Source organism: Echiichthys vipera, assembly GCF_963691815.1.
Source record: "Echiichthys vipera genome assembly, chromosome: 11".
In the NCBI taxonomy this organism is placed as follows: domain Eukaryota; kingdom Metazoa; phylum Chordata; class Actinopteri; order Perciformes; family Trachinidae; genus Echiichthys; species Echiichthys vipera.
The window spans coordinates 18668087-18681892 of NC_139836.1; the positions used below are offsets into that span (position 1 = coordinate 18668087).

The 13806-nt window shown below is 41.1% G+C and overlaps 1 protein-coding gene across 1 annotated transcript; it reads right to left on the reverse strand.

Annotated features, from left to right (window-relative positions):
• Window positions 1-6537: 6537 nt before the first annotated feature.
• wnt8b (wingless-type MMTV integration site family, member 8b) lies at window positions 6538-11938 on the reverse strand (the record flags this gene model as incomplete). The annotated part of the gene is made up of 6 exons (XM_083923149.1): window positions 6538-7107; window positions 8742-8884; window positions 8970-9095; window positions 9690-9828; window positions 10872-10905; window positions 11868-11938. 6 exons carry the CDS (start codon window positions 11936-11938, stop codon window positions 6538-6540), a joined length of 1083 nt encoding a protein of 360 aa, XP_083779275.1.
• Between the last annotated feature and the right edge of the window lie 1868 nt (window positions 11939-13806).

The window sequence follows — 13806 nt, forward strand, 5'->3', positions numbered from 1 at the left end:
ATTTACTTTATTCACCACTGGTTCTCAAACTGTGGTGTATGCACCACTGGTGGCTCTCTCTGGAGGTGCCTCGAGGAATCTCCAAAATAAAAAAGGAAACATTAATTACTACATTGATATAATACTAAGAGACTACTTGAACTTTTAAGATGTGTGAAATGTAATTTAAAATTAGCTTAGCATTTCTTGTCATTGTTGTCATTATTGTTTCAATATCAGCCTGCTATGCAGTCACGTTCACGAGTTAGGAGCTAAACTTCAATGAAAGATAGTAAGCAGAGGTAAAATGATTGGTTTGAAAACACTGACATGTCAGTTCTTCTGATGCTACCCTTCCTACAGCGTGGCTGTGGCTGAAGACAGTCAACAATAAATAATCGTCTGATTAGGAATAAACCTCCATGTCCGTAGCTGAATAGTGTCGGTCTACGCTGCTGTACTTTAACATTGGTCTTAGTGGTGGGACTTGAGAGAGCCTGATATTTCCTGAGGTGGTACGTCATGAATTAAGTTCGAGAACCACTGATCTACACTTTGTCTCAGATGACAATATTGTACCTACTTTTTATCTCACTATATTTATCTGACAGAAATAGATTAACAGATAGGCTACATTTTATTTTTGTTTTACATACAAAACATATGATTACCTTATAAAATATGAGGCATTGTTATAGACTAAAATGCTGCAGTATATTATGTAACCTGCTCCAATTTCCCACATTATAACGCATCTCTCTGCATCAATAATAATAATAATATGAATCAAACAATATAATATATACAACACTCAAAAAGTGGCAATTTTATATTAGTACTTGATAGTACTTTTGTATTTTTACAAAGTAACATTTTGAATGCAAGACTTTACTTGAACCATAGTATTTTACATGGTGGTAGCCCGTTAACTGTTTTATTTAAGTAATGATTGAGGAATGAAGTACTCTCAGCTTCAGTAACACTTCCTCCACAATATGCCACAGGGGGCCCCGGTTGGACTCAAACCCACAGCACAGTTCACCATTCTGCTCTCGGATGACAAGACATCTCTAATGATATATTTAACCCCTTTGTTCCCGCTACATCTAGAATCCAAAGAAACTGGCATTGAAATACACGCAAAATACACAAGCATGTACAATTTCTTCACTTAAGTATTTCCATCTTATGCCACCTTTTATTTCTACTCTTTATTTTACAGCTATAGTGGTTTACTTGAGATGCATTATTATTGATTAAACTACCCAAAGGTATTTTTTTAAATCAGTTCCACTATGACCGACTACAACAATAAAGTACAACGATATACAAAACTGAGAGTAGGCTACTTTTACTTGGCCTACGTAAACTGAATCTGAATCTAAATACTTATTTTATCAGTGCTCCTCTGAACATTGTGCTGTACAGTAGGAGGTAATAATGCAGAGTAATGTCAATGATAAAGGATAATACAGGACATAGGACCAAATTTTTTTATCAGATAGGCTGTTAAGTTGTCCCAGCTCTGTTTGTCTCTGTCTCTCTCTATGAAAAGATCTGTTAATGAAAGACTGAGCACACACTTTTGAAATCCTGAGCCAATATTTAACTATGGTCATCATTGCCTCAGCATTGCTGTATTGATCACTGGGATGATCACTCTTCATGAGATAATAGTGCACACTGTACCTTGCTCACTGGACTGATCAGCTGATGGAGCCTCAGACTGTTTTGTCAATGGCGATTGCTATTGAACTCCATGGAGTACATCTTATGACTTTGATCATTGTCACTGTGGTTTTAACCTTCTTGTGACAGCTTTTTAAAGTCACAGAGGCAACATTTTAAAGCTCCCCCATTGTCTTTTTTATAAATTATAAAGCAGGTCGAGGTGCTATTTGGATGCTGTGAAATTATATGAGTTCTCAATCCGGAGAGAAATGCACAAAGTCTGTATTCAGAAACTGTGCCTTTAAATGAGCAATCAACACTTCAGTACAGTTGTGATGTCAGAACTTTACTTTATACAGTATAGGTCAAAAGTGCCAGTACAGTCATTCCCGGCTGTAATGACAATGCAGAGGCGCAGAGAGCACAGATGTTGAAGAAGGCTTAAAGAGACAGGCGCTAAAACAGTGTTTCAAAAAGAGGGTGAATACGTGCGTTCGGGGAGCTGGCCAGACTCCGGCAGAGGCAGCCCCGCAAGCGATGTATTGTAACTATGGTGCAGTGAAAACGTAAACGCCGAGTAACTTCCCATCAGACATGCCTTTAGATGTTACTGATCTGAGTTGAAATGGAGTCTTTTAAATCTCTATGAGTTTGTTAAAGTATGACACATGCAAATGTTGGGAAATGGCCATAAAATTCAAATTGGTTGACTTCCTGTTGAGTTTGGAATATCACTCCAAGAGGCTTTTTTGTGCATCTGGAAGAGTTATATATGCCCATGTACTGTTTTTTATAAATCTCCGTCAATCTTGAAATAGGGGCTGTTCTTGGGGACGCTAGCGAGCCAATTTGCAACGCCCAATTTTGAAACCAATGAAATACGTAAATGCACTCCTAGTGAAGTTTGGTGAGTTTTTGAATATGATAAAGCCTCAAAAAAGGGCAATTCATTAGGAGGAAAGGAAGAAGAAGAAGAGGGAACTGAACAAATCCAAAAGGGCCTTCACCTCAGTGGTGCTCGTGGCCCTAAATATGAAACTGAAAATGACGATTATATGGCCCCTTTAAAAGCCTTTCCTGCAATATTTGAAAAAACCTGATACATCTTGTATGTTTTCTTTTGGTTCAGGCCTTATCAGCAGATTCCCACTGCAGGGAGTAGTTTGGGGCTCCCTGGTGGGTTCCCATGCTCTGTGTTTCCTGTGCAGATCAGTGAGCTGAGCTGAGCTGAGCTGATCCCCCTGATGCTCCCCTCTCCCCATTCTTTGCAGATAGAGCCAGGAGATTGACCACCCTGGTGAGCCCCGAGAAGCTTCTGTCTCAATCCTGCTGATAGCAACAAACATACACCACTGCTGCCTTCTCCCCAGCAGATGGACCGTTGTCAAAACAAAGACCCTCTTGAGGAGATACTGTTACAATGAAACCGTTCCCTGATGAGTGAAAGCATCAGATGTTTCTTGAGCTTATGTCTAACAAACCGACACAAACATACAACACAAGTAACGACAGATTTCATTGAGTTTTGTTTTTAAGAGCGCATGGTGGACGTCCCACCCAATCTGTACTCATTTGTGTTGGCTTTCTCTCACATTCATACTGACCCTCGCCCCTCTAGGTGTTGTAGGACCAGAACCCCTAAGCCATAAATCCTATTAGTCAAGGATTCTCTGAAGCATTATAAGTCGTTTTTCCCATCTTCATTGATTGCATTATCACTTGCTACCTGAGATAAATCTACCCCTATTATTTATATGTCACAGTGGTATGTTGCAGGGTCACTAATGTACTACCGGTAATTTAAACAAACCAAAACAAAAAATCTGATCATTTAAATTGTAATGCTTAGTAAAAAAAACATGTACACATTTCTATCAATAAACTTCTGTGTTCCTACAGAAGTTTAAGTCAATCATTCAAGTACTGTGAGAAAGCATTTGTTTAAAGCCACTCTTCCCTTCCTCTGCAGTGTCTCATCTCCCTGCGCCACCTCAGACTCATGCGCTCTGGCAAATTGGACATGGCAGGGCCGGCCTGAGAGACGGAAGTTCAGACCTTTCGGTCGGAGGTCGTGTCACTCTCTGGGTCATGATTGACATTATGTGCAGTTTCACACGCCGTTGTTAATGTGCGTTTCATTCTGTCCACCTCCCCATTTGTGTGGTTGTTCATTTAAGGGAATACAACTGACAAAAAAAGACCTGTTGCATGGTTTTGTATATTTTAATTCAGGTTTCTGCCTCAAACTGTGCCCTCTGGATGTTCATAGACTGCTAATAGTAATCCATCATCAACGAGCCCATGATTAAAAGCAAATAGAAAAGTACTGAGATCTTTTGCTTCCCTCAGCTGAGTCCATCACCTGATATTATATCTCCAGGCACAGTAGTATCTTCATATACTGCAAACTAGAGCATTGTCCTCTCTTTCATCTCTGCTGCTGATGCACAACTGATCCTGACTTTAAACAGCCAAACATGTTTGTCTGGCGTTCACCCACATTAACTTGACTGCTGTGTCAGCAGGCTTTCCTTTGTGTGATCAAATTTTTACATGTGGGTATTCGCCTGCAATTTTCTGCTGATGGTGAGCCAATTCATAGCAGCATGACTCACATACCTAACCAAATAAAAAGGCTGAATAAGAATCAATGCAGTCTGCACGGCAGGCTTAAAGTGGCTTTTTCAAATTTTATCCAGAATGCACCTCCTAATTATAATTTTGCATTACCTTTAAAATCCTGTGAATGAACATTTTGATGTGCCCCTGTCGTACTCCCTATCACAGTAAATAGCAAAACTTCCGTAGAGCCGTAGGGCAAAAGCTTGGTATGCTGGTTCTTTTGTTGCTGAGAGGGTTTTGCTGCATGCCAGTCAGAGCAATCCAGCCGACCCACAGGGGTCATCAGAGGAGGGGGGAGTTTTGATTATGATCATTATTTGGTAAATAAGATGTCAACAAGGTGTTTCCTTGACACTTTGTCCAGTAAAAGGAGGAAGGTGCAGAAATGAACGCCCTCTTCTCAATGGGACCTCTAATCTCCTCTTTCATGTCCCATCTCGTCTGAAGGGTTTCGGCTTCGGCTGCCATGTGCTAGTCTGCCTGGCCCTGGCACTTCTTACTTGCAGGTGGGGTGAGTATCCTGGCAAGCATGTGTTTATAAAACCCACTTGTTTGGGCACAATACTTGAACTAACTTCTTTTGAGAGAACAGTGTGAATCTGTGCAAAGCCTTTTCCCAAAGTCCTTTAGAAGGCGACAGCCCATTGAGAGTAGAGAAGAAGGGATTACCTTCCTCGACAGTGGTGCATTTCCGAGAGAGCTGATTAGCTCTGCATTCATTGTTAAATCGAGCAAAGGAAGGCCCTAGAGGAGTGAAAGGATCCAAATAGGTGGGCCCAGAAATAAAACAGCCGCAGGAAGCCCTGCACAGGCAACCCAAACTTTTCCCAACATTTCTTTCCCCCACTCCTAAGGAGGTGCGGCGTGAAAAAGAAGATTAGCATACAAAATTAGAGGCGGGATGATTTTTAAGGGCAACTTGCCTCATGCCCTCCACCCCCAAGGCCCTACTCTGTCTGGACAAAGTTAATTAAACTAGTATTAAACAGTAAAGAAACTTCCAAGCGCTTGGGAGTTAGGGGGCTCTTTGAGGATTACCATGATGAGGGAGAGAATGGGGAGGTATTTGTTGAGGCGAAATTGAGAAAGGCGTGATGGAACGAAGAGTACGCTGGAGGGTTTTGTATTCTTGTTGGTTTGCCCCACAGTATCCTAACCTCAATGTGAACAATGTGAAGAGGAAGGTTGTGTTTACTGCAAACCATCAGGTATCACTGCCCCAAAGAGTAAAGAAGGATGAACACTTTCTTGAGACTGAATGATATATAAGATTGAAGAATTTATTATTCGTTCATGACATTTTGATAGAAAACAAACCACAAAGGCAACTAACAATAAAGAAGAACTAGGAAATGCTGTGCAATAAATTAACAATGTACAGTACAAAGTGCTTCATTTTATATACAATTAAATATATCAAGAGGGCAACAAAAGTTAGGGCAAGCCAGATGATGGGTGAGACCGTCCCCAAAAATGTAAAAGTTTTTTAAACAAATTCAAAGCTTGGCAGTGACAGTTGAATTATACAAAGATTACTTCTTGGCTGACAGTCTTACGGTGTGCTCACAACAGACACGAAGCGAATTCTTCAAGTGGTGCGATTACATACAAAGTCAATGCAAAGACAAAATGCACATTTTTTTTTTCTTGCCCAGCGACACAAGTGATGCAAAGTTCGCAACATGAAATCCGTAAGTACGTGAAATCTGCTTAATTCATGTCATTTTTGTGAAGCTGTGTCACGAATCGGTGTTGAGATAGCGTGTAACATACGGTTACATACAATACAGCATTAGACATTCATAGGAATAGAAGCTGATAGGTTCTTGTGAATTGTGAGTTTTAAAAGCTAATTGTGCCCTTGCTTAACACTGAGATCATCCATCACTCAAATACTTTTTCCCCAAAGTTAATGTGAATATATGGAAATAAATAAATCATGTTGTGGAGAATTTTGAAGTCAGAGAAATACTGCTCAAATGCCCAGTGACTTTTCAAAACGTTATGTATGTAAAAGTATAAAAATATATCTTAAATACATTTATACCAAAAATTCTACAAAATTGTAAACGTTTCTATCACGTGGCTTTGTGCACATCCCACTGTCTTTAACTTTTAATACAAAAAAGACAATGAAGATGCTCTGAAATTGTATTTTCGCTAAGCTTTTGTCCAAAACACACATTATCTGAACATGCACAGAGAGTTTGGGTGTTGACAGGAGCTGCAGTTGTACAAACATGATGACAGAAGTGATGAAGATGCTCAGTGCTTCTTCCTCAGTCTGAGGTTCTTCCGGCGGGTATTGGCACTCTCATTCCTTCCCCTCTGACCTCCTTTCTTTACACAAAAGTACTTGGTCACTGTCTTCCTGCACTGCTCGCACTTCACCGCGCAGCACCAGTGGAATTTACAATTACAACTCGACACCATCTCTGCTTTGCGCTCCTCCACAGCCAGCCCGCACTCGCCGCACAGCCTCTTGCAGCTCCGTTTCTCCCATTTATTCAAGTTCTTGCCTTTCTTTAAGCACTCTCGGCCCTCTGTGCCCGGCAAGCCGAGAGTGTGGTTTTCCAGACAGTAATCGGGGGAGTCTTCGAGGTGGACCAGTTCCTTACGAGAGATGGAGTTAAAGGTCTCGGCGATGGCCCCCCGGCTGGCCGCACTGTTCCCTGCTCCTCGGAGGAGATCCACCTTCAGAGCCCTGTGGTACTTCTCCTTCAAGTAGTTCCCCACCTCCCTGAACTCTGGCAGCTGCAGCCAGCAGGTCTGAGTGGTGCAGCTACCGGACACACCATGGCACTTACATGTCCTCTGCATGGTCCCTTTCACTGCCTGGAGACACAGAAAGAAACTTTATCAAAAATGTATTTATAGTTTACTGTGTTAAATTTCATTCACTTCATTTCTGGCTGCCTGGTACAATGTCTGCATAATCTTTGATTGAGCCCATGTGTGAATAGAGCAGCTCATTGTGCAGAGAATTCACAGTGAGCGAGTGAGCGTGTTGATGAAGTTTCTATCTTCTTGACATCCTAGGTTCAAGAAGAAGGGTGGTGTACACAAAGACGCCAACGAAATTGTCTAACTGAAGACACAACTAGATTTGGGGACAAACGTCAGACAAATTCAAGGAACCGAAAAAGATTGACCAAATTATGAACCGGCTACGTGACTGCGGTGCAATTGCTATCATGTCCTGCCTCGTGCATGCTCTAACCCTTGTCTAAACCAAAAGGTGTATTTTCATTATGAGGGAACGCATCTCACATGAAACATCTCTTCTTTTGTGCTGCTGTATGTGTTTAAGGAAAACTACAGACTTACACTTAAATCATTGAAAAAGCTCATATGAGAAAACGGCTATATATAGGCTATATATAAATGTGTGTCTGTATACATATATATATATATGTATGTGTGTGTGTGTAAAAGAAAGGATGTCCATTGTCCTTTGATTGACGTGTTGTCAAATTAACTGATTGTATTCTCAAAGTTTTCCAGTTAGATAAACAAAAAAGGGATGAATACACTGAAAGGAAGAAATTATAGCATCAAGGTCCGTCGCTGAGTTTCTTTATCGCCCTCTGTGTTTCCTGACTTTACCCGACACAAAACAGCTGTCGGTTGAAAGGGGACGTTTTTTTTTCGCGAGGAGGGGATGAACTTTCTGTTGAGGTGAGGCTGAATCAAAGTTTCACATTGAGTCCTATTGTCCCCCCAGAAGAAATAGGAGTATTTATTTAGCATGTTCATTATCAATATGTTTTCTAGTGTGAGAAGACCCAATGGTGAGTCCCATTGAGTGGAGAAATGAAAAAAGGAGTTTTTCTCTCTTTCTATTCCCATTTTTTTCTGTTACAATGATGCTCCAGGTGCCATGGGGATCCTAGGGCCCGACAGGGGGGAGCAAAGGCACCGTAAACAAAGAGCACTTCAGCTGCACGCCTGTGGTCCCCTCAGACTCCCTTGAGGCCAAACAAAGACCAACATAAATGTGGGATCCTTATTGCAAGAATAAAACTAAACACTTATTTTAAAAAAGCAGTATAATACAGAATGCTGTGCTATGTCTGGCTCCCCGGGATCTCTAATTAAGCTTGCACCAGTGATCCTGAGATTCTCGAGTTGAGGTATTGTCATAAGGGGCATTCAGCACTGGTAAATAGGCCCTTCTGGTACACCGAACACACTGTTATTATTGGGGACGAGTGGCACCTCACTTATAGCGACGTGAAAGGGATGCTTGGGTGGCACACTCAGTGTAATTCTGAGCAGGGAAAAATGATTCAAAAGGTGCTTTACACTGTGCAATCAGTTGGAGGGCCAGGAGAAAATCCCAAAATGTCCAGCAAGCCGCCACCCAGTTTAAATACTGTATGGTTAAAATCAAGGCAATAGTATCACATACTTGTGCTATCTGTTATACCAAGAGCTCATTTGGAGTGAATTAGGAGCAACTACTGTACCTTGCGCCCAGCCTCGTTATTGTGGAGATTCATGGCCGCCCGTGCATCTTGCCCAGTCTCCAACGCATCAACAAACTGTTTGGAGATGGCCTCGCCAAAGCCAACATTGTCACTGCAGCCGCCCCAGAGCCAACCATGACCACCTAGGAAATGAAAAAGAATCAAGTTAAAGAGACCTGTGCTATTTATTTATTTATTTTTATGTACATATTTGTGTATTTAGCTGACCTCTTTGTCCATTCCTGCTGTCATCACAGCCACAGTTATCAAAGTCTCCAAGACTGCAGTTCCTGGTTAAAGTGTACATGACTCCAGCAGAGCTGATGGCATGAACAAATGCTGTCTCCCGATTTGCTGTCAGCAGAGAGACTCATTAACTAGGCTGTTTCATCACAAATAATGTTATACATAAACAATACATATTACAATCTCCTATCTCTCAGTAAGTTCAATTACCTGCATCCTACATATCAGATCAGTCCTGTTTTTAATTTATAAAGCGGCTTTGGAAAGTTAATTAGTCAGTTTCCTATATAAATATTCTGTTCAGGGCCATAAAACCAGTCTTAATGGGGGATCAGCTCAGTATATTACTTTCATAAGCTGCAGATAGAGGCAGTGATTCTGGGGGATGTTAGGAAATGGATTAGTGTGTTTGTTTTACCTCTATGCGACCGTGCCCACTGTAACTATCCCAAAGGGTGATGAATGTTTCGACTAAGCAAACATCTCTATTTCACAAAGGGGGTGGGGTCGGGGGGGGGGGGTTCCCTCTAACACAGAAACTTGAAACAGAAGCAGGAAGTTACAGTACACTTTTGAAACATGTTCTGCTATTTATTTAGCCACATTTAGAAGTTGACTCTCTTTCTCTTTCTCTCCCTATCTCTGAGCCTATAGCTGCAGTGTAGAGATGTTTGAGCTGGTGTCTGGGGACTCCGGACTTACCGCTGCGCAGGCTGCTGTGTGTGGACAGCTGCAGAGCTCTCTCAGGGCAGTTCCAGCGGTCCCATGCAAACTGGTATTTGCACTCCTCTATGCCACTCTGAGCTCCTGCTGCCACACTGCTGGAGTAGATCAGGTATGCCTGCAGCGGCAGAGACAGAGGAAATATTAAACCTCTTTAAATAAGGCACAGGCACCACACATCATGCAACCATAACAACATGATGTAATTTGATACCTAGATTTAGCCACTTTATGAAAATTAGTGTTGTCTTCAGATTTACCTCATGCAAAAAATATGTGAATGGTTGCTAATAATAATAGCAACCCAATTAGTAGTAAAATATCGTTTTTTAGGAGGCAGAGTCGAATACATTATAAAAGCCTGAGCATAGAACATAAGGTTCAGACATATTCCACCTAAAGACAATCAATGGTCACAGATCCAACCAATCATGAGAGCAGTTTTGATACTTGGAAAGGACTCAGTGTTCACAAAATGAAATGTTTCATGTGAAAGAAAGCAAGGAATGTTGATGTGAACCAGTCTGTCACTCTCTTACATTTCAGTCTTCCTAACTGGGGTCAGATGTTTTTCTTCTCTTTTCTTCTTCTAATGTCTTCAAAATGGAGAACACATATCAACAAGTCCTTAATGTTTTTGAGGTTGAGCTTACGCTCATTGTTTCATGCCAAAAACAATGTTAACTGATTCTGACCTTGTTTTACTTTCAGACGCAGTGAATACGCTGGATTATTGAGCTCTCTTTAAACCAGTGCGCTCTGTCCTTGCCTTTCGCTCGCCTCTCTGAGGCTTGTTCACACTGTGTGAACGATAATATAACTAATATGTCTCAAGTGGCCTTTGGGGAGATGGAGTGCCACCTCTTTCACAGGGGTCTGGCTCACTAATGATGACCACCCACTACAGCAATGCCTGCCCTCGATCCTTAAAACATTCAGCACCGCAGATACGCAAAGCCTCTGAATAAGGTCAAGTGTACGGAGGGGGGAAAAAACACAAAGGGCCAAGAATATCACTGATATATCATTAGTCCCACTGGGGCATACGTACAGGTAGAGGCGCTTGTCCATACACTTGAGTTCAGATATCACAAGGACAACACAGAAACCATGTTTTCTCTCCCTCTCTTTTGAGAAAAAGATCAAAGAAAGTTGGCTTACCTTGGGTCCAGTCATCAAGAAATTATTCACTGACCTGGAAAAGGAGACAGCTTATTCACTCAAGGAAGCTCAGTGTCCTCCACAAATTCCTCTGCTAACATCTCTCATTAGTGCACTTTGTAACATGTTAAACTGTGACACCAGTATAGGCATCCAAAACCTCAGCACACAAGTTTCTAGAAATGTAAGAACTGAGGGCAATGACTTGAAATGCGGGTCCCAAATCCATTTATAAATGCTTGTGTGTTTCTCATTTTCTAATAAGCCATCAAGTATGTCACTCTTAATGTTAATAAGTCATCCATAAAGGTTTTTAACTCATCAAGTCTGTCGTTTGAAGTGTTGATAAGTTAATAAATGAATTTGGGTCTGCAGCTCTTTTCTAGAAATAAGCACACAGATGGTAGAAGGGAGCTTTCATATACTTGCAACGCAAAGGTTTTTCTTACTAATAGCTTACAATAAAGCATTAGTAGATTAATTATTATCTATTAATAAAGCCATTAGTTACAACGTGTACACTTTATATAAGGTGCCTTGTTAAAAAGTGGTACTACATTTTTTTTTAAATCCAGCAAGTCTAATTTAAGTTCCCCTATTTCCAATTATCAAATTGTTTAATTAAGTTATTTTAGCGGTCATCTCATGTGATTTGGATAACACTATAAGAGAGAGAAATATATATTAAATAGGGATTTCTAACAATTTTATACTGACAAAGATAGTATGTATCTATCGTTCCTTATTTGTTTCTGACATGCTCTATTTTAGAATGGTGTAACCTTGTAATGATCAGGTCTCCCACTAAAAAGATATATTTATTTATCTTAAAGGACTTCCTGTTTAAATCAAATAAATAAATAGGCTAAATGCTTGTGTTGCATGTCTGGTAACACTTGCCACTGCCATGAAATGAACTGTTTGGAGATTTTCACCACAAAATGAATCTTGAAAAAAAATTAAAAAAGGTAATATCCCATAATAATTGAAACTCACCAGCAGCTGTACGACCTCATGTGAGCCAGGAGAATGAAAATGTAATAGAAAACCTCCAAATGCATGAACATCCTGACAGGTGAGGGGGGTGACGGTGACTCTGAGCCCGTCCAAAGCCTACAGACAGTCTAACGATGGAGAGGAAACTGAGCTACCAGCACATGCAACTTCACCAGGGCTTCCTAGATTCAAGGAGGGGGCTCTGAAATGGAGCTGCTCTCGACCCAACAAGAGATTATCTGCTTAATTAAAGATTTTCCCCCTTCTTACTCTCTTGGCCAATCAGAAGTATTGCTCCAAGGAGAGACTGAAATGATCAAAAGGGCACCCTGGGCCTTCAGGGCTGGGCAACGGTAGGTTCCCTACCTCCATTCAGGAGTGAAGGAAGATCTGTTTAATCCCATAGGAAAAGTGTAACACTGATCCCTTGAATTTCTGGTCCGAGAGAAGAAAAAAAAAGTTTATTTAAGATATAACGCGCAGCTGATTGTCGGGGATTAGTGGAAGATAGTCCTCTGGATGACGACTTGTTAGTTTGATAGCTCTACAAATATTGTTTGTTCATGAGGAAGTAATTCGTGGTTTAACAAAAGGTGTGATTGAATCAATGTTTATCATCCCGAAACACAGGGACTAGGACTATTACTCACGCGGAAGACGACGGAGCCTCAAAGGTGTCACCTGACCATTTCATTTCAGATGGGGGTCAAAGTGTGTCAGAATCGGAGAAGTATAGCCGAATAAGTTATTTCCACACGGGGATCAACTGCAGGTGGCTGCGTAACTGAGTCTTGGAGTAATACTCAGCAGCAGCACTATACTCCTAGAACATGCATTTACAAATGTTTGCTGCTTATTTTTTGTTTTCCATTATTTTTTACTATCTAGTTTTTGATGTTCGTTAAAACAAGTTTATTCTATTCTATGAGGGATACCATTTCTATGTGTTCCAGATCTGCGCAGTTACAGTCGCAGAATTGGATGTGATGGGGTTTTTTTTATTATCATATCGGACACCTGCAGATAAGAAAATGATGGGTCTACACCTTTAGTTTTGATTTTGTATTTCATACGTTGTGTGATTTATGTAAAACAGAGTCAATAATAAAGTTTTGTAGTGAGGCAAAGTTTATATGAGAGTATTCTGTGAAAGAGAGGGAGGTTTTCATCTATATACGAGTGTCATTTGTATAACTCAAGATCATGACTTTCATTTATTTAGGCGCCCGGAGGATTTGAAAGAGAGAATTTCCCCGACTGATGATAAGAGGTGGATTGGCACAGAGTGAAGGCATTGATCAGATATGAGACATTTGCATCCCTAATCCAGACGGTCCCTACCTAACACTGTGTGGAGGGTTATTCCCCAATAACCCCGTGTCTGACCCTTAGGACCCTTTCCTTTGGGACAGGCAGCCCTTTAGCAATCTTCTTGAGTGCAAATTAGGATTAGAGAAAAAGTGATTCGGATTGGGGGGGGACTTCTGAGGGATGTTTTTTGGATTAAGATTTAAAAAGGAATGACAAGTAAAACGACACAGCAGCAGGATCCATCCTGTTGTTTCAGCAATACACATTTACATAATAAAAGCGCGCATTTAAGGCCTGTATCTTATCGCAATAAGGCATTTCCCGAGAGCGATCTGTCAGCAGTGGTGACATCGGATGCCCTGAAAAGCGGGTGCAACATACATCATCATCTGCAATAACTGAAGTGAAACTGTTTGAACTGTCCACATTGGGCTGTGTGTGTGTGTGTGTTTGTTTGTGTGCGTGAGCTCTGACTGGCAGTGTGACTGAACACCAAAGTGTTACATGCCATCAAGAGGATGGCCTGACAGTCAACAGCCAATGGACAGAGGGCTGATGTCACTGTTTGGGGAAACAGAGATCAGCAGTGGTGGGACCACTTACAGGACATTTGGACGGGACACTGACG